At 45.8% G+C, this 19280-nt stretch overlaps 1 protein-coding gene across 1 annotated transcript; it reads right to left on the reverse strand.

Annotated features, from left to right (window-relative positions):
* Positions 1-7954: 7954 nt before the first annotated feature.
* Positions 7955-19220, reverse strand: LOC146177729 (uncharacterized). Its single transcript, XM_084580561.1, has 2 exons — positions 17797-19220; positions 7955-9764 (listed from the first exon to the last, which is right to left on the reverse strand). The coding sequence occupies exons 1-2, from the start codon at positions 18196-18198 to the stop codon at positions 9588-9590; spliced, it is 579 nt and encodes a 192-aa protein (XP_084436687.1). The 5' UTR covers positions 18199-19220; the 3' UTR covers positions 7955-9587.
* Positions 19221-19280: the final 60 nt, after the last annotated feature.

The following is a 19280-nucleotide window of genomic DNA, read 5'->3' on the forward strand; positions in this document are numbered from 1 at the left end:
GGGGCACATGGCAAATACATGTAGCCAAGTATCTTCAGGCACACCTAACCGCGATCCCCATCAATGACCCGTTCATGGTGCCAGGTTCGAAGGAAATTATTGCATTTTTCAAGCGAAATGATCCTGTAGGATGCCTATACATCGATGTTAGACATGTTTTATAACATTCCGCAGAAAGCCGCACTCACAGCACAAGAGGACTGCGTAGACAAATATGGGGTTTTAAAATTTTAAAAGCAGTGTTTAAGAAGTGCATGTGGTTTTGGGAATTACTGCGTGTGTACATGACTTCGTTGGTTGTCGAGAATGATGGCATAGTGTACGGCCAAGGAGACGAGATCCGCATAGGCTGATGCATAGCGCCTTTGATTTCTAATCTGTACATTGCGACAGGCGACCGTACGCTGAGAAACGATCTAGAGGCCCTTGGGTTTGTAGAACGTTTCTGGTATGTGGATGACTTTCTACTTTGCCCTACCGTATTAGAGGACAAATATCAAGCGACTTGATCATACGGTAGGGCAAAGAAAGTAGAAGGTCATTCACATGCCGGAAACATGCTTCAAACTTAAGGGCCTCTAGCTCATTTCTCAGTGTACAGTCTCCTTTCGCCATGTACAGATTAGAAATCAAAGCCGCTATGCATGAGCCTACGCAGTTAACGTCTCGTTGGCCGTAAACTATGCCATCATGGTCGACAAACAACGAAGTGAAGTACACACGCAGTAATTCCAAAAAACCGCATGCACTAGTTCGACACTGCTTCTCAAATTTTATAACCCCATATTGGTCTATGCACTCCTCCACTGCTATGAGTACGGCTTTTTGCGAAATGTTATGAAGCATGTCTAACATCAATGGATAGGCATTCTACAGATTCATTTTGCTTGAAAAATGCAAAGCTTTCCTCCGATCCTGGCCCCATGAAAGGGTCATTGATGGGGATAGCGGATAAGTGTGCCTTAAGATACTTGGCTACATGTCTTTGCCATGTGCCCCGGTTCTCGACGATCATTCGGAACGGCGACTCTTTCTTGTGAGCCTTCACGGTAAAGAATGGTCTCAGTGAAAGCTCACCACTTCCTTTCACCTCAATCCCTAGCTTATCAAGACCCATACGTCCACAACTCTTCGCCACCCCCAAGCGTACCTGGTTGAGGAGCTCCTCACGAACGTCCGTTGCCTTGAAGTGACTGTTGATGGCTTCCAGAGCTTTCGGGTCATAGTCAGCCTGGTTCATGACCACGAATATTGCTTTCTTGTCTGATAACAACAGTCTAAGGTTCCTCTGCTTCAAGGAATACACTGTTTTTCCCTCGGCGCACCCTCTATTCTTGGGTGATGAGTATTTCAGGATGCGATGCAGTGCTTCACACACACGAGAGTCCTTCTGGTTAGCTGGCGCCCGGTCCTCGACTGCGTGAACAGTGTTAATCAGCTTCAGAGGCTTCAAGTGCGGCTGTGGTGCGAACTTCGGGCCTTAATCCAGAGTCGCGGTCGCTATGCCTGGTAGCTAGCAGTCTGAAAGCTTGACCCAAACGCATCATGCCGTTTCCTTTTCTCTTGCGCGGTAGCTTTCCCATGGCTATATTCCATTATTACTCTCCGACTTGATCATCCCCTCCCATCTCATGACATTGTACTTCCTGAACTTGGCCGAGCAAAGCTGAGAGCAGCAATGGAATGTAGCCCTATCGGAAAGCTACCACGCAGAGAGAAAGGGAAACGGCAATGATGCGTTTGGGTCAACCTTTCATATTTCTAGCTACCAGGCATACAGACCACGACTCTGGATAAAGGCCTCAATTTCGCACCGCAGCCGCACATGAAGTCTCTGCAGCTGATCAGCAATGTCCCGCAGTCGCGGACCGGGCGCCTGCTAACCAGAAGGACTATTGTGTGCCTGAAAGACTGCAGTGCATCCCGAAATAGTCAAGACCAAAGAATAGAGGGTGCGTCGAGGGAAAAACAGTCGTTCTTGAAGCAGAGGAACCTTAGACTATTGCTATCCCACAAGACAGCAATATTCGTGGTCATGAACAAGGGTGACTATGACCGGAAAGCTCTGGAAGCCATCAACAGTAACTTCGAGCCAAGGGACCTCTGTGAGGAACACTAACCAGGTACGCTTGGGAGTGGCGATGACTTGTGGACGTATGGGTCTTGATAAGATTAGTGATGAGGTGAAAGAAGTAGTGAGCTTTCACTGAGACCGTTCTCTGCCGTGAAGATTCACAAGGAAGGGTCGCGTTCCGAATGATCGTCGAGAACCAGAGCACATAGCAAAGGCATGTAGCCAAGTATCTTCAGACAAACCTATCCACGCTCCCACATCAATGACCCGTTCATGGGGCCAAGATCAGAGAAAATTATTGCATTTTTCAAGAAAAATGAACCTGTAGGATGCCTATCTATCGATGTTAAAGACGTGTTTTATAAGATTCTGCAGAAAGCCGCACTCACAGCAGTGGAGGAGTGCATAGACGAGTATGGGGTTATAAAATTTGAGAAGCAATGTGGAACTAGTGCACGTGGTTTTTTTTAATTACTGCGCGTGTACATGACTTCGTTGTTTGTCGAGCATGATGGCATAGTGTACGGCCAACGAGACGGGATCTGCATAGGTTCCTGAAAAACGCCTTTGATTTCTAATCTGTACATGGCAAAAGGCGACCGTACGCTGATAAATGAGCTAGAGGCACTTGGGTTTGTAGAATGTATCCGGTATGGGGATGACTTTCTACTTCGTTTGCCCTACCGTATATTCAAGTCGCTTGATATTGGTCCTGTATAACGGATATTTATAACGGTGTTCGCAGGTTTAGAATTAACGCATGAAATGCCGGAAAACTCCACTATCAGGTTCCATGACATTGAAATGCACTTGTGCCCGGATGATACATGCTGGATGTAAAGAACTCAATGTGAAAAGCCAATAATGAGATATGACACATGTCAATCTAAGCTTGTAAAAAGGAGTGTAGCACACTCTTCCCTCCGGCAGTGCGTTAAGAAATCATGCGATCTCGAAATGGGAAGAAGTGTACATCTGCAAGTTGACAGGCTTGCCGCAAGTGGCTTCCCCGAACATTTGATTGGTGCAACAGTAGAGAAGTTGATGAAAGAGGTAATGGGACCAGAAACTGGGAAAACGAAGGAAAAAGAAAGGGCGAGGCCAGTCGTGGTAACGTACGCAGACAAGGTATCGGACCGACTTAAGAAATTTGCAGCAAAACATGGAACCCCCCTTGTATTTTCACCCCCCCCCCCCCCCCCCCGACGCTAACCTGAATGTGCAGAAAAGTTAACTCCCGGAATAGGAAAAAGAGAGTTAGCACAACATGCGGAATCGACCACCAGAAGAAGATCATAAACTGTGATAAGTGTGTTGTGTACAGCATCCCTCCGTCATGCGGCAGGAGATACATCGGCAAGACGGAAAGTTGCATAAAAATAAGATTGGATGAACATAGCAGGTACTGCGGCAAAAATAACTACCCAAGCAACCTCACCAAGCACGTTATAGCTGTAAAACATGCATCCCAATATTCGAGGAAACAGCTGTAATCGGACATTTTACAGACCGGCGATAAAGAATAATCTTTGAAGCATATGAAATGTCACGGGCCGCTTCCACGGAATGCGTAAGCGATCCGTCGATAGCGCTGACGTGAAGAGAGATGCAGCTGTTAACAGGCAGCGTGATGGAAAGCGGTGCTTCAAGGGTTAGGATTTGATGAATTGCACTTATAAACTTGTTTCTGACACGTGTTTGTACATGTTTTCTTTGTATGTGTTTGTATAAGGATAGAAGTACTTGTAAGAAACAGTTGAAAGTTCGCGCACGTTCCAGTCTTGATTTGTGTTAGTGAATCGTCTTGAGTAAAATTTCAGCACGCCAGCGTGTGTTGGTTAACACTAGATATAACACACTAGGAATTGAACGGCGGCGCAACACGGAAACGGACACAAAGAAGGGGACACACTAGATGATGATGAGACAGTGCGGGGTGGTTCAGTGATAAGTTATGATAGATTAAAATCTGCACACATGTGAAGATCGTAACTGCATTTGGTCGAGAAAGGGCTAGGATAAGCAGATGAGTTTGACCACACAATGGATAGGTAGTTGAAATCGCTGAATAAAATGACAGGAACATCAAGAAAGCGTACAACAATCCTATTGATAGCATAATGTAGTTCATCTACAAAAGTACGGCCATACGATGGTGGCTGGTAGCAAATTCCCAAAATCAGTTTCTTAAGAGACACACGAAGTTCGACCCATATCATTTCCAAATCGGTCACAATATTCACGCATGACGAAACAAGGTGGTCAGCAACTGCAATCATAACACCTCCGCCACATGGCTGCCCTCCGTCAAATCGGTATATATTAAATCTTTTTTTGCAAATCACATGTTCAGTCATCAACCTTTGACGAAAGCCACTTTTCGGTTATGAACACAATATCAGCGTCAGCTGAATCAGCAACAGAGATAAGTTCATCGCACTTCAGTAGAACACTTCGTATGTTGGTGTAAAGAACTGAAATGGGATGTGCAGTCAAAGATGCCAATCCACTGCCCCGCACACAGTCCTATGTGGCGCTACCTTCTGGCGTCGTAGCCTGACCAGTGGAAGATTTTTTTTTATCTGCAGGCCAGAAATCTCGAGATTGCGACTGGAAAGTGTTAAAATTCAAAAATTTCGGGTCTCTGATAAGAGCATTAGACACTGTCGCAAATGTAGCGAACATCGTCGGTAAAAGCATGATCATAGCTCAGTTTGACCTCATAACCCTGTCATCGAAGATGTGAAGAAGCATCCCAAATTCTTTTCCTAATAGCACGAACATTGGGTGAAAAATCTTCAGTTAGGTAATAATCAGACCCTCTAGGTTTTGAGACATTTTTCATGACCAAAGACTTTTCCCGGTCCAGTAGCTTGAGAATAACTAGGTGTGGATGCTCTTTCCGCTTTCGACCGAGTCTGTGGCAACGCTCTACGTTAGGGGGTTTGAGGGGGCTGACACTGCTCGAACGTCGTCTTCGTCAAAAACTACCGAGATTCTTCTTTTTCCTTATGCGCATATCAGCGCATGGATCGCCTAACGTAACACTACCCGCCGGCTGAAAAGAACCGTCCCGGTGCGTACTAGTGTCCAAACCAGGGTTCGTGTAGTAGGGCTTTAGGCGTGCCACGTGAACCGTTTTGGTGCGTGATGTAGAGGTATGGCGTGCGGAATGCAAGGGCACAATTTCGTATGTCACTGCAGTGACTTGTTAAATACGGTAGGGTCCTGTATAACGGGGCACATTTTTTTCCCAGAAGCCAACGCGGCGAGCTGGGTTTCAAAGCAGCACGAGAAACCCGCAAGTATAATGGGTGTTGCGATGACAGAAATCACAGCGAAGTTTCTGGGAGTGCTGGGAGGCTGCGAGTCGGTTGCGAGAAACAACGCGGGCCGCATCAGCTCGGGCTATGGCGTCACGAGCATGAGCTGGCAGTGGTGACAGAAGGAAACAGGCTGTCAAATTGAAGCAGAGGTTCACGGCCGTATAGAAGATAGAAGGGGCAGTTGCCAGTAGTGCCGTGACGCGACGGATTGTATGCAAATGTCACAAACGGCAGCATTATGTCCCAGTCGCAGTGATCATCAGAAACATACATTGACAGCAAGTCATTCAATGTCCGCTTAAGGCTCTCGGTAAGCCCGTTCGTCAGTGGATGGTAGGCAGTTGTCAAAGAATGACGAATGTTGCACAACCTTAGGATCTCGTCGACTATACGCGCAAGAAAGCAACGGCCACGATCGGTGAGCAGTTGGCGGGGAGCTCCATGGACGAGTATAACATCGTTGAGGAGGGAAAGAGCGACATCAGTTGCTCAACAGGTTGGTATTGCTCGTGTGACCGCGTAGCGTGTGGTGTAATCAGTGGCCACCGCAATCCATTTCCTCCCCGGTGCGGACAGTGGAAAAGGCCTTAAAAGATCCAGACCCACTCGAGAAAATGGGTCTATATGGATGTCGACCTTTGCAGAAGTCCAGCTGGTAAAACTGATCGTTTTCCGGCGTTGACAGCGGTCACAAGAAGCCACGTAACAGCGGATTGCGCAGTATAGGCCTGGCCTAAAGAACCGACCGCGCACACTGTCGTATGTGCGAGAGACGCCTAGATGATCCGCTGCGGGAACGTCGTGAAGCTGTTCAAGGACGGCTGTGCGTAGGTGCTGAGGGACTACTAGTAGAAGGCCGGGCCATCAGATCGCATACTGTGCCGGTATAAGCTGCCGTCATGGGGCACAAACAAACGAAGGGAATGGTCATGGCGATCGGCGCTAAGGCGATTGACAATTTTGCGAAGCTGAGGGTCTTGGCGTTGCTCACGGCGAATATTGGAGAAGTCAGAAATAGAGAGCACGCAAGCATCATTGTCACAATCAAGTTGGCTTGGTGGGTCGAATGGATGATGGGAAAGGGACCACTGAAATATTGTACTCCTGAAGGCGCAAGGCCAACGCCTAAGGGGACCAGTAGGGTCTTTGAGTGTAGAAAGCCAACACATTGCGCGGTGGTCAGTGACTACTGTGAATGGCCACCCATACAAGTAAGAGCGGAACTTCGTAATGGCCCAAACTGGGGCTAAGCACTCACGTTCAGTCAAGGAATAATTCTGTTCGGCCGCAGAGAGGAGTCGAGTCGGCTGACATAGGCGATGACGCGAGAGGAAACGAGCTGATGTGTTGCGAGAACGGCACCAATTCTATCCCCACTTGCGTCAGTGCGTACTTCTGTGGGCGCTGACGGATTGAAGTGAGCCAATACCGGCGGACCGGTTAGGCGGCCAATAATAGCTGCGAAGGCGGCCGATAGTTAGTGGCCCCAGGAAAAGGAGACCTCTTTTTTCGGAAGCTGCGTAAGTGGGCGGGCAATTTCCGCGAAGTTTGGTGCAAATCGCAGGAAATATGAGCAAAGTCCGAGGAAGCTATGCACGTCGCTGAGAGATTTCGGGATAGGAAAACCACTTACAGCGCGAATTTCGCGAATTTTGTCGGGGTCCGGCTGGATGCCATGGGTGTTGACTAAATATCCTAGGACCTTGGTTCCCTGCCTCCTAAGCTACACTCCTTGGAGTTCAACTGAAGGCGAGCTCTTCGGAAGACGCCAAGAATAGCCGAAATACGATGGAGGTGGCCCTCAAATGTTGATGAAAATACGATGACCTCATCGAGGTAGCACAGACATGTGTTCCATTTGAACCCGCGTAGTAACGAGTTCATCAAGCGCTCGAAGGTCGCAGGGGAATTACATAAGCCGAAACGCATCACCTTGAATTGATAGAGGCAATCCGGGGTGACAAAAGCACTTTTCGCGATCTCTGTCGTCAACAGAGATCTGCCAATATACAGAACGGAGGTTAACGGAGAAGTATTTGGTACCATGCAGGCAGTCGAGGGCGTCTTTGATCCTTGCAGGAGGGTACATGTCTTTCTTTGTTATCTTATTTAGGTGTCGATAATCTGCGCATAACTTCCAGCTGTTGTCTTTTTTTTAATGAGTACTACCGGAGACGCCCGGGGGCTGCTCGCCGCCTCAATAATGTTGCTGGCCAACATTTTCTCCACTTATTCTTGAATGATCCAGCGTTCGCAAAGAGCAACTCTGTAAGGACGTAGATGAATAGGGCGGGCATCTCAGTATCGATGCGATGTGTAACGACAGACGTTTGGCCCAGGGATCCGTGACCGAAATCAAAAATGTCGCTGTATGACCGCAAAAGGCCGGCACAGGCTCTGCCCTATTCGGGACGCAGGCCAGAGGCAACCATAGCTGAGATGCGGTTCTCCGGGCTTTGTGACGGGACTGGTTGGGCAGGCACCTCGGCGTCATGGTCAGACAGTACTGCTGATATAGTAAAGCTGGACAAAGGTGAGAGCTCGGCAAGAAAACTCTCCGGGAGAACTTGCGAAGACATGCTGAAGTTGATAAGGGGAATGTAGGTGTGGTTATTCGCGACGTGTACAATGTTATAAGGTAGGACGATGTTGCGCTGTAGAGCGACGTCGGTGATGGGGTTGACAATGAAGTCGCCGTCAGGAAGGGAAGGAAAAGGTTACATGGGCACGTATACTGCCGCCTCGGGAGGTAGGCGAGTAAATGTACTAGAGCGGAGGCGAGGCTGGGAATGGTCAGCACTAGGGTCGTGAACACAATGGACCAGGGCTAGGCGCAGACGTCCGGAGGAACAGTCAATAAATGCGGAATGGGCTGATAAAAAGTATAGGCCTAAAATGAAGGCTTGAGGACAAGTAGTAAGGACGGCGAAGAGCACAGGGACGTGGTGGCCGGCGATGCTAGCGCGCGAGGTGCCCATTCCGATGATGGTAGCAGTGTTGCCATCAGCAACACGAACTGCAGAGGTGTTAGCGGACGTAAGAACTTTTTTGAGGCGTTGGCGGAACGAAGTGCTAAGGACTGAAATATGGGCTCCAGTGTCAATGAGAGCGGGAACAGGGACTCTATCTACGAGGGCATTGATCAAATTGCTGCGTGGTGCGATGGTCGAAACATAATTGGCTGTCCGGGTTGGTAACACAGCGCCACGTGCGGGTGCTGCGTTCCCTAGTTTCCCGAGTAGGGGCCTTGGTACTTTCGGGACAAGCTGCGGCGAGGAGTAGGTGATCGGGAAGGGTAGGCTCGAGGCGATGGCGAACGGCTAGGACAAGGAGACAAGGCTTTCACACAACAGGCCTTTCCTGCAGGCACCAGCAGCCGACACTGCTTGAACGTCGTCGTCGTCTTCACCAAAAACTACCGAGATTCTTCTTTTTCCTTCTTATGCGCATATGAGCGCATGGATCGCCTAACGTAACAATATTGTTGCGACTGGATCGGTTATCATGGTCCTCATTCTTTTCAACCAACCGAGCCACAGTTCTAGTTAGTGTTTTAATTTCGGAACGCGCTAACTGTTAAGCTAGATGGTGACGCTTCAAGTGCAGCGACGCGGGTTTCAAGCGTATCAAAACGTGAGTTCACGAATGCTTGGAATGGCTTAATATTGCCACGGTCCTCAGCCATATGCTTGCGTCGTTCAACAACTTCGGCATGCATGGTCACAATGTTATCAGTTTCAGTTGGACATGTTACAGCAGCCGATTGTTGAGCGGTCTTTGCAGAGCACGTGGACAGTACAGAAGTGCTGTAATAGGCTCATTACATTTTGATGAGTTTCCGGGCTTCGTTGGGGGGTCAGATTAAGGAGGTCCTGGATTGAGCTCCACGTCTCCACTCAACAATAGGTGGCTGATATAATACATGGCGTTCGAACACAAACCAACTGCGTCTTGTGGGCAAAGAAACAGCAGCAATGATCGATTGTCTGATCTTAGGCACCGAGTATTCTCAAGATAACATACCTGCACAATGAAGAGACAGTGCTTTAGCATTGTGTCACAGCCGCTGTTGCTTTGTCCACTGAAGAACGAGATCTCGTATGGCGCTTTTAAGCTCTTGGCTGGTGACGTCGCGCTGCTCCCGAAGTCGACGGTGCGCTCACAAGCACCAAAGTTCCATGGAACGCTCAGGAGCCAAGCCGTTGATCCACCCGGCAAGCCGTAGCTATCGCACACAGGGGCGATGCACTGGCGAAGGTTTCAGCATGCTGCTCGTAAGTCGATGACCCGTCTGCGAAGCATGCGCAGATGACGCCACTTGGAGTATTGTTCCATGAAGCCAGCTTGACGATGCATCCAAGGATCTGCACAGGAAGATACAGTACTTTAGCACTGAGTCACAGCCGCTATTGCTTTGACGTTATTATTGAAAAACCTGGACACTGATCTGTTTTAACGCATGAGGGCCGTGAGTTTCATATAGTTATAGCTGAAAACAGAAGGTTTTGCTTGTCATAGATAGTGTTAATTATGGGCAGTAGCAAATTGCCGCAAAATTTGGTCAGATTACTGTTTATGAACAAAGATGAAAAAAGAGCAGTAATTACAATATCACCATTAGCAGAACTGTTGTGGCGAGGCAGACTCAACAAAGAAAGGATAATAAGATTCCGGTATAGGGGGAGGGGGGGAAGTGGACTGAGGAAAGCTAAATATTCGAACTGCACTATTTTGTAAATGATGAAAGCTTGATATATCAATGAGATATGCAGTTCCCCAAGTTGATATGCAGTATGTTAATTGATTGTGAATATGTTAAAAAAAGTGCCCGGGGGATATGTTGCTGAAAGTAATGATGAGTTCTAAGAAGCACCCCAATACAAAAAGCCCATTCTGACAATGATTCCGAGTGCATACTAAATCTCAGATGTTCGTCTCGTGGGACACTAAGAAATGTAGTGCATTCAGAAAGTGGTATAATTTGGTTATCCAAATAAAGTAGAGCAATATTAATCGCTTGTTTATGATTGCGAATTAAACATCGTAAAATTTCCTTTTCTTTAAAGGATTGATTTCAATCTGGTTACCTGAAACCAGTCAGCTGTAAGTTTTAGTTCAGCTTCAATGTTTTGATTAGATCATTTATATTTCTGTCACTAGTATATAATGTAGTGTCATCAGCGTATAAAATGCAGTTAGATTTGGTGAAATAACCAGAAAAATTCTTGATGCATGCTAAAAAATACAGTCGTCCTAAAATTGAACCCTGGGGCATACATTGGTTAATGGATGCTGGGTGCAATAAAATGTCGGCCAAGCTTATTATTTCGAAATGATCAGTAAGGCAACTGAGTAATAATATGTTAAAGTTCGGCCAAAGGTTCCCAGAGACTCCAGTTAGGAAAAAAGAACGGTGTTGTTAATTGGCAAGTCCTCTGGAAGTCATCGACACCGAAATGTTTAGAATGCATTATCATTTAAGCTCGCACATAGCTGAACATTCTGCAACCAGCGCACAAGCGAAAACTGGTTCGCACGAAGAGAAAAAAAAGAAGGAAAGTAAAAGGAAGAAACGGAGAAATTACAAAAGACGCTCATAGGAGGAGGGCACAAATTGTATATGAAAGCAAAAAAATAGTACCGACAAAAAAAAATCAAAGAAAGACGGAAAAAAAGAAACTGGAGGGAAAGGTGATTATACAAGAGGAAACGAAATTATAAGTGAAAGCGCGGAGAAACTAACGATTAACAGATAAAGAACAAAGCGAATTAAAACTGAAACGAAAGCCACACTGGAATGAAGTGAATGGAACAAAATTAAGAAACGGCGAGTCTGAAATTTCATCTACATGCGGAAGGCGTTTCCTCGACATATCCAGCGTTCTTTAATCTTTTTCAACGTTGACATTTTTGCTTTCCGGGTAAACATATCCCCAATGACTACCTTTTTGAGAGGTGGGAGTAGCGTTACAAATAAACGCTGAAAACCTCATTTAATAAATAATAGATGGCTAGATGGGCCGATGCGATGAACAATCATAAGCAGGGTGAGCTTTCGGGAGAAGGCTTTTGCATTTTATGTTGTTTTTGTTTGATGGCGTTACATTCAGGCATGGCTTCATGGTAATTCGTCTGGATGTCTTTATGGTGCACTAAGGCCTTTTTTTTTTGCTGTGGCTGTTTGACATTTGGAGCATTTACCCTTCGTTTTATTTTGACTGGATTTATGGCTGACTAACCATTGTTATGCTTTAATATTGTGTGCACGTTTCGCTTTCTTTGGCGCGCCGCGTCCGATCAGCAGGTGACGCGCGTTCACTTTCAGCCAATCCAATCTATACAAAGTCTATAGAGTGCCCTGGTGACGCAAGGGCAGAAATTGGGAAAAATCCAGCCCTGCCTTTGGAACGACGCATCTTGTCAGTGTGTCCGCGCAGTGGGATTTCTCTTTTCGCGCATGGGGAGAGTCAATCATACTAAACAGGAACCCGGCCCCGCAGGCTGCACGCGTGAGAAGCGCTATTGTACCCAAACGGGTAGAAAACTGATGCAGAGTGGCCGTCAACATGAAGCACCGCATCGTTGTAAATCTTCTCGCGTGTCGCTTAGCATTGATTCGCGGACCAGTTAAATGCAATGGCGTTCCACAGGTGCATGATCACGCGAAAGCATTTTCCCGCTAAGTGTGATTGACACTGTACGCTTTCCTATTCAGCGTTTTATTTTTTTTACCCCGGAAATGACCATTACCCTAGACTGTGCATGTTGCCATAAACTAATGCGCATAAATGGACAGGGTTATGTGCATCGGTGTATGATCATCTACCTGTCTCGTGGGATCATACGCACTTATCTTTTCACGCAGTATTACCGGCATGGTTTAACTGCATGATAATGAAGCAAAAGCGATATACTGCATCTGAATCTGAACGCCGGCCGTGGATAGCTTCGGCTACGTCAGTCACCAAGAATGTTCGAATGCATGTTTATCGACGAAGCACCGATATTTAGAAGGTGTTGAGTGCAACTCTAGTTAATATCTCTTTTCTCTGTGGCCTGGGGCTTACCAAACCACAGAAAAGTATTTGTAAACCAAACGATACTATTTTTCGGCATCCGCTTTGTTCCTCCGGTCACTGAGCTCGATACTCGTGTCTATTGAAATAGTGTACACGAAATCTATGGGCATAATAACGCAAATGCCTTACTAGCCCCATAATGCGAAATCCGTCTGCCATTGCTGTAGTTGTACTAGATGCAGTTGGGATTGTCAACAGGCGACGGGGTTCATAACGATGGCATACGGCATCACTAATGAACCTCCATGTAGTGGAAGATTTCACAACTTCTATATCAAACATGTGTTCCATTTGCAGTATTCCGGGTGGTGCCATCCTATTTCTTTTACCCTTCAGAACGCCGTCGCAAGCCTAGTTTGCGATTGAAATCAAAATGATGACATATGCCATACCCTCTTTATCAAAAGTAACAATACATGCGCGAACGGCCGGCGCGAGCAAGAGCGCGGTCGTGAGGTGGCATTGCGTTTGCGGGAGCCTGCTGGCGAGTGCACATTCAACAGCAGCTACGCACGGAGAGGCTGAACGGGTTTATGAGACTCGAGGAACGTTACAGCTGAAGAGAAAGAATGGCAACGAAATATTCGCAGTTGATTGGCACAGAATAGGAGCGAAAAATGGCATTGCCCCTCGAAACCGCCGATGACCTCTCACATCCACGTATTAGCGGCATTTGAATGCAAGAACTAAAACGTTTAAGAACGTCGTCGTAAACAATGGAATCGACAGATTTGCGATGTGGCTCCAGCACTGGCCAAGCGGCGCCCGCGCACCCGTCATGATCCATGTCCAGTCACAGAATATCAAAAATTAGTCTTAGCTACTGTCTTTTCTGTCCACCTTTTTGAACAGCCGTGTTAAAACCCGCTACCATCAGGTCAGCAAGCCCGCTAAGTTCTTAAAGTATTAACTTGAGTTGTGTGGAGCGCGGAAAGCAGCGCAGTGAGAGAGACATTTTTCGCGTTCGCAAGAGCCTTTTGCGCACCAGCGCATGAAAATATAACCAAGTGTAACCCAGTTACACACACGCACACAACCAATTTAGTGGAAGGCATACATAGTCTGTTAAATTTTCATGCGCTAGCGCGCGAAAGGGCTCCTGCGAAACGCGAAAGATTTCTGAGAAAGAGAGACAGAAACAGAAGAACGGAGTACAGCTGAAAGGTTAACTTGTCAATGCCCAGGGGGGCCAATTTGCACATACAGACGGGGATCAAATGAGAAAAGGGAATGAAAGCGAAAGATGACTGGAAATCGTGGTATGAAGCTATGGTGACGCCGCGTGCACGTGTTCATTAGTGTCGAAACGCTAAAATGCAAAGCAATAAAGAAAGATTCTTTTTTGGCTGGATTAAAAAGCAGTCAAGATAAAAAGTCAGTTAACAACATCACATGAATACAGCGTAGTGTCATAACGTGCTCTTGAGTAATTATATTTGTTTTCCGAATAATAAGCAAAGGGTGAGCCTGTATGCACACATCTGCAAAACCTTACGTGAAATACATCATAAGTGGCAAGCAAACATGTTCCATATACATGGCGCGTACATTACTTTATTAAAAAAGAAGCTGCCAGTAAATTTGCTTGCTTCTTCCATAGTGGGAAGACTCCATTTCGTTGACATTGAAGTGTATGCATAGTGCTAGACAAATATGGCAGTGTTTGAGCTGAAGTTTAAGGCAGTACTTGGCGATCTATCGATGCCTGTCAGGGTTAGTAATGTTAACAATTTCACTTGGTAACGCTTTCCACATTTCGATAGCCTTAGGAAGAAACGAGTATTTAATCGTGTTGCAACGCGCCAAGAATGGTCTATGCAATAGTTATGGCTACCTCGGGTGGATCGACGCTGGGGTGTTAACAGGTAGTCTTCCTTATGTATGTTTAATCTATGATGATAAATGTTGTAAAGGAACTTCATTACAGTCGTTTTCCGGCGACAAAACAAGATCTGTATTTGTGCAGTGATGCGCATGGCTGTTACGCTTTCATGACGTGAGTATTTCGAATATATGAATCGTAGTGCTTTCGACTGAATTGTTTCTAACTTTTCGATCAGGTACGCTTGATGGGGATCCCAGATTATGTTTGCATACTCAAGGATAGGTCGTACTAATGTTTTATAGGCTGTTAACTTCACGTCCGATGGAGCCATTGCTAGTCTGCTGCGACGAAAACCAAGCTGCTTGAATGCGTTGCTACATATGTTCTCGATGTGTGCATGCCATTTAAGGTCTTGGGTTAGTGTGATCCCCAGGTATTTTGCTTTGGCTACGTGTGGTATCGGGGAGCCAGATAATGTGTAGTTGTAAGACAAAGGAATTTTTTTCTTGTTGTGTTTAAATGCACCGTTTTCGATATGTTAATTTGCATGTCCCAGGCTGCACACCAGTCAGAAATGTTTTTTAAAGAAGACTGAAGTTTCATTTGGTCACCAGAGCTGTTCACGGCTGTATAAATCACGCAGTCCTCTGCAGAAAGTCGCATTGTCACTCCATGTTCGGCACACAAATAGATATCATTTACATATGTGAGAAACAGCAGGGGCCCAAGAACGGAGCCCTGCGGGACCCCCGATAGGACTTCAAGGTAATCTGAGTGGAAACCATTTATTGAGACGAACTGTTTACGGTTGGAAAGATAGGCTTCTATCCATGCTACTATTTTCAGATCAATACCTATCGTTTCTAGTTTTAAAATAAATTTTTTATGGTGAACACGATCGAAAGCTTTAGCGAAATTTATGAGGATTGTATCAGCCTGTAGTCGAGAAATAATTATTGATGCCAGGTCAGTGTGATTTCAAACACTTGAGCAGCTGTTGACAATTTATTTCGAAAGACATGTAGTCTGGGGAATAGAAGGTTGTTTTCTTCTAAGTATGTTACGATAGCATTATGAATTATATGCTCCCTTACCTTGCAACAAGAACTGATTAATGATATAGGTTGGTATGCGTTCACCAGCAATTTGCTGCCGCCCTTGTGAATAGGGTTCACCTTTGAATGGAGCCAATCTTGTAGAACAGTACCTGTTTTAAGTGACTCGGTACATTTTGCGCACAGAAAAGGAGCAATCTACTCACCATAGCGTCTAATGAATACGTTTGAGATGCCATCAGGACCAGGACACTTTTTCGTATCTATTTGCAAGAGTAAGTTAAGGACGCCTGTTTGTGTTATCACCACTTCGGGCATGTGGCTAGTGTGCTGCGCAGGGGTTGGATTCACCGGTGTTGCACGTGTGAAGACAGATTGGAAGTATGAATTTAAATAGTTTGCAATCGCTCCCTGATATTTATGATACATCCGTCAACTTATATTTTTGAGATCGCGTCATCAGATTTTGATGAATAGCGCCAACATTTCTGTGGTTGTGTAGACAAAGTTCGACATTGTGCTTGAAAAAAACCTTACTCTCGCCTCTTTAATTTATTTCATGAACAGGGGGGAGGGGGATTTCACTAATTTCCGAAAGTGATTTTTTACTTCTACGAATTCTCACGAGTTTTCGCCTTAGGTGAATAATATTGCGGGTAATATATGGCGTTTTACGTTGTCTTCTTTTCGTCTTGGATGGAATGAATTTTTCTTCCCAGTATATTATCGTTTCCTTGAGCTTTAGCCGTAAGTCTTAAACAATTGACCGGTTTTCCAAAATATAAATATCCGAATTAAATATATAAAGTCGATGATGCTCACGTCATAAGCCCGACTATAACCTTTCGTTACAATACGTGTCTGCTCAAGGTGGACTGCGGTGCTCTGCTGTCCCATCTGTGGAAATGTTAATGCGAGTAACTTATCGTCTGATATACTTTCCGCAATGACAAGTTCCGGGGTTCACATGCTAGATACAATAACAAGATTGAGCACTGAGCTAGTCTAGCCCTGAATGCGTGTCGGCAATAGTAACCAGCTGTTGTAAACAAAAAACTGAACATTATGTTTAAAAGCAGTTCGCAATTGATCACTTCCTTTCTTCCAGGAGTTAAGGTGGTCCAATCAATTCCGGGTAAATTGAAATCTCCAGATAATATGATTTTAGTCCGTTCTTTCATTTTAGAATTCAAATAGTCGTGCCATTTCAAATGATAGTCATCTGTGGCGTTCGGGCACCTAAAAATACCACCGATTACTGCTTATCATTACCCGTTGTTATCATGCACCAAACACTTTAATGGCCGTCCATGCCTTCCTCTTCCTTGAAGTAGAAGTTCTGCTTAAGGGCAATAGCAACAACACCACCACGGCTGTTCCTATCAGATCTAAGAAGTGTGTAAGAATCAGGGACGATTTCCGAGTCATGTATGGAAGAGTGCAACCACGTTTCTGTAATTATTATTACGTCTGAACTGTAAAGCAGGAATAATTCTTTTAATTTATCATCCTTATTAACAATGCTCCTAGCATTGAAACCCAGAATGATTAATGGATTATTGTGAAAACGTCATTCAGCGGGACCACCATGAGATTTCGAAAATGTGTTTTTTGTTTGCCTCACTGGTACCCTTTTATCCTCTGTGGGATCCCATGCGTACATATTATTGTTTATTTTGAGCTTGTCAAAAACTAAACTTACTTTATCCCCATTGTCGCGATTCAATTTAAAGACTGCCATAATTTTTTGCGTATTTCGCACACAGGAACCGAGAAATTCTCAGATATTGATATTCCACTGTTCTTTAGCTTATGGCAACTTTGAAAAACCTTAACCTTTTCAGTGAAATCATAAAAGCGCAAGATGACAGGGCGTTCATTGCCAGCATCTTTCCTGCCAACACGATGGATGCGTTTTATGGATCTGACCTGGACTTCCAATTTGCTTCTCAAGAAATTGTTTTCTACTTTTTTTTTGAAGCTCGGAGGCACTCTCGTTATTTTCCTCTTTCAATCCAAAGGTCACAATATTATTGCTACGGCTTCTATTTTCCAGGGCATCCAATCTTTTAGTGATTTGGAACAATTCCTTATGCATCACCACTACAGATTCCTCACATTTCTGCACTTTTTCATTACATAGCTTTAGCGACGCTAATGTGTCTTCTATTTCAGAGAGCTTGAACTGAACACCCTCAAATCCACCTTGCAAAGCAGTTTGGGTAGCCTTAATTTCCGTGACAGTGCTCAGAATTTGATCCAGTTTCTGTTCATCAGGCACAGGGTTCTCCTCCACATCGCCACTTAGCTTCAACAGCATGCAAAGCACTCGCGATTACTCATGGCAGCAACAAAAAATACACTGGGGGATCGGCAGCACGACAAGGCAGGCACAATCGCTTCTAAGGCAACTTGTGAATGACCATTTGTCACTAACCTGTGCAAAGAAAAGTACGAAGTTCAGCATCATGCGTCTAACGGTGCCGCCGAGCCCACTGAAGAGATCTGCTGTCCGTCCAGTCTTTTTAGGCCGTTCCCACGAAGTCTCGGATGTTGCCGCTGCGCCAAACGATGTGTCCAAACGAGGTAACGGCGATAGTCCTTCCATGCGGTTTCCATCTGAGTGCACCGATATAAGCGACCCAAACACTCCCGTATGCAAACTTGGTTGCCGATGTCGCGTCACCGACGTCACAAAAGACAGATGGCCCGGGGACACATGGAAGTCGCCACAGCCCGATCCACTGCATTCCAGTAGCGCCTGTGCAAAGAAAAGTACAGTCGAGCGCGATTTGAAGGTTATCGCGCGAGCGCCGACCGGGTACATGAACAGCGCCATGGCCTAGAATTCTCTGCCGAGGCGAGGGAGGTATCAAGCCAGCTTCCCTCACTCTTTTTGCTGTTCCTTTGTTAGCCGTCACTCCCTGCTGGGACATCACTTTCATTTTTTTCGTTTGGTTCTACGAACAGGCAGTTATAGTTATGAGCGCGACGTATTCTTCGGTATTATCTGAAATTGGACACTTTATCGCAACAAATGGAAAGCTTAGAACAAAGCGAAAGGGCGGTGAGTATGTCGCGGGGGTGATGGTTGTTGCATGGAACAGCGAACGAGGGAGAGAAGAGTGCGAAATCATGATTTTTCCTGTTCCAAACCCGGCCGCCAGGTGCCTGGAGTGCAAGGCTGGTCGACGCTCGCGCGATAACCTTCAAATCGCGCTCGACTGTACGAAGTTCAGCATCGTGCGTCTAACGGTGCCGCCGAGCCAGTCACAGCACCATATGACTCCTCGGGTGGTCGCACTTACGAACTGTCCAGACAGATAATTCGAAAGCGTCGCAGTGCTCTCTGAAATGCCTCATCTCGCGCAGATAAGCCGCTTGAGTTAGCAGACCGCCATTGCTTCGCTTGGCAACCTCACGGATCAATGGTTTCTCTGCGAGAGCAAAGCGTTTGCGACGGGAAGACAGATAGTGCCCTCGTGCGGCTGTAAATTTGCGCTTCCATTTTCATCCTTCAAAAGGTTGCGCGGCTGAAAACTAATCTTATGGCGTCGTTTCAGTACTTTCTGTAATTACAGCAAGATGTCTCAGCTTACATCACCACCCAGAGTAATTTTGTACGAAACTGCGGTGAGTTGACAGCCTCCTGTACTCCACATCGAATTCGCCGCTTTATGCACTCGCCTAACGTGGCGCCCAACTTCTGCCATTTTCGTCAATGACAGCACATTGTTTATGTCATGAAACTTCATTTTGTCATAACAGTCTGATGTGTATGCATGACGTATTTCTCGCTGCACAACGTGAACCAGTCAGATTACAGGAATAGTACCTTTTATCTCATCCGTAATACAAGCATAAGTGTTTTCCTCCCAATCATCTACACCAGTTTTATTTTTTTTTCCGTCCGCAGTTACT

The sequence above is a fragment of the Amblyomma maculatum genome, chromosome 10 (assembly GCF_055883805.1).
Source record: "Amblyomma maculatum isolate TAMU_Amacu chromosome 10, ASM5588380v1, whole genome shotgun sequence".
NCBI classification, from domain to species: domain Eukaryota; kingdom Metazoa; phylum Arthropoda; class Arachnida; order Ixodida; family Ixodidae; genus Amblyomma; species Amblyomma maculatum.

Bases quoted from the DNA above. Each gene is read 5' to 3' on its own strand.
- LOC146177729 (XM_084580561.1), bottom strand. From the start codon at position 18,198: ATGGCGCTGTTCATGTACCCGGTCGGCGCTCGCGCGATAACCTTCAAA. The intron at 9,765-17,796 runs GTTAGTGACAAA...CTTCCTGTGCAG, and splicing joins TCGTACTTTTCTTTGCACAG to ATCCTTGGATGCATCGTCAA.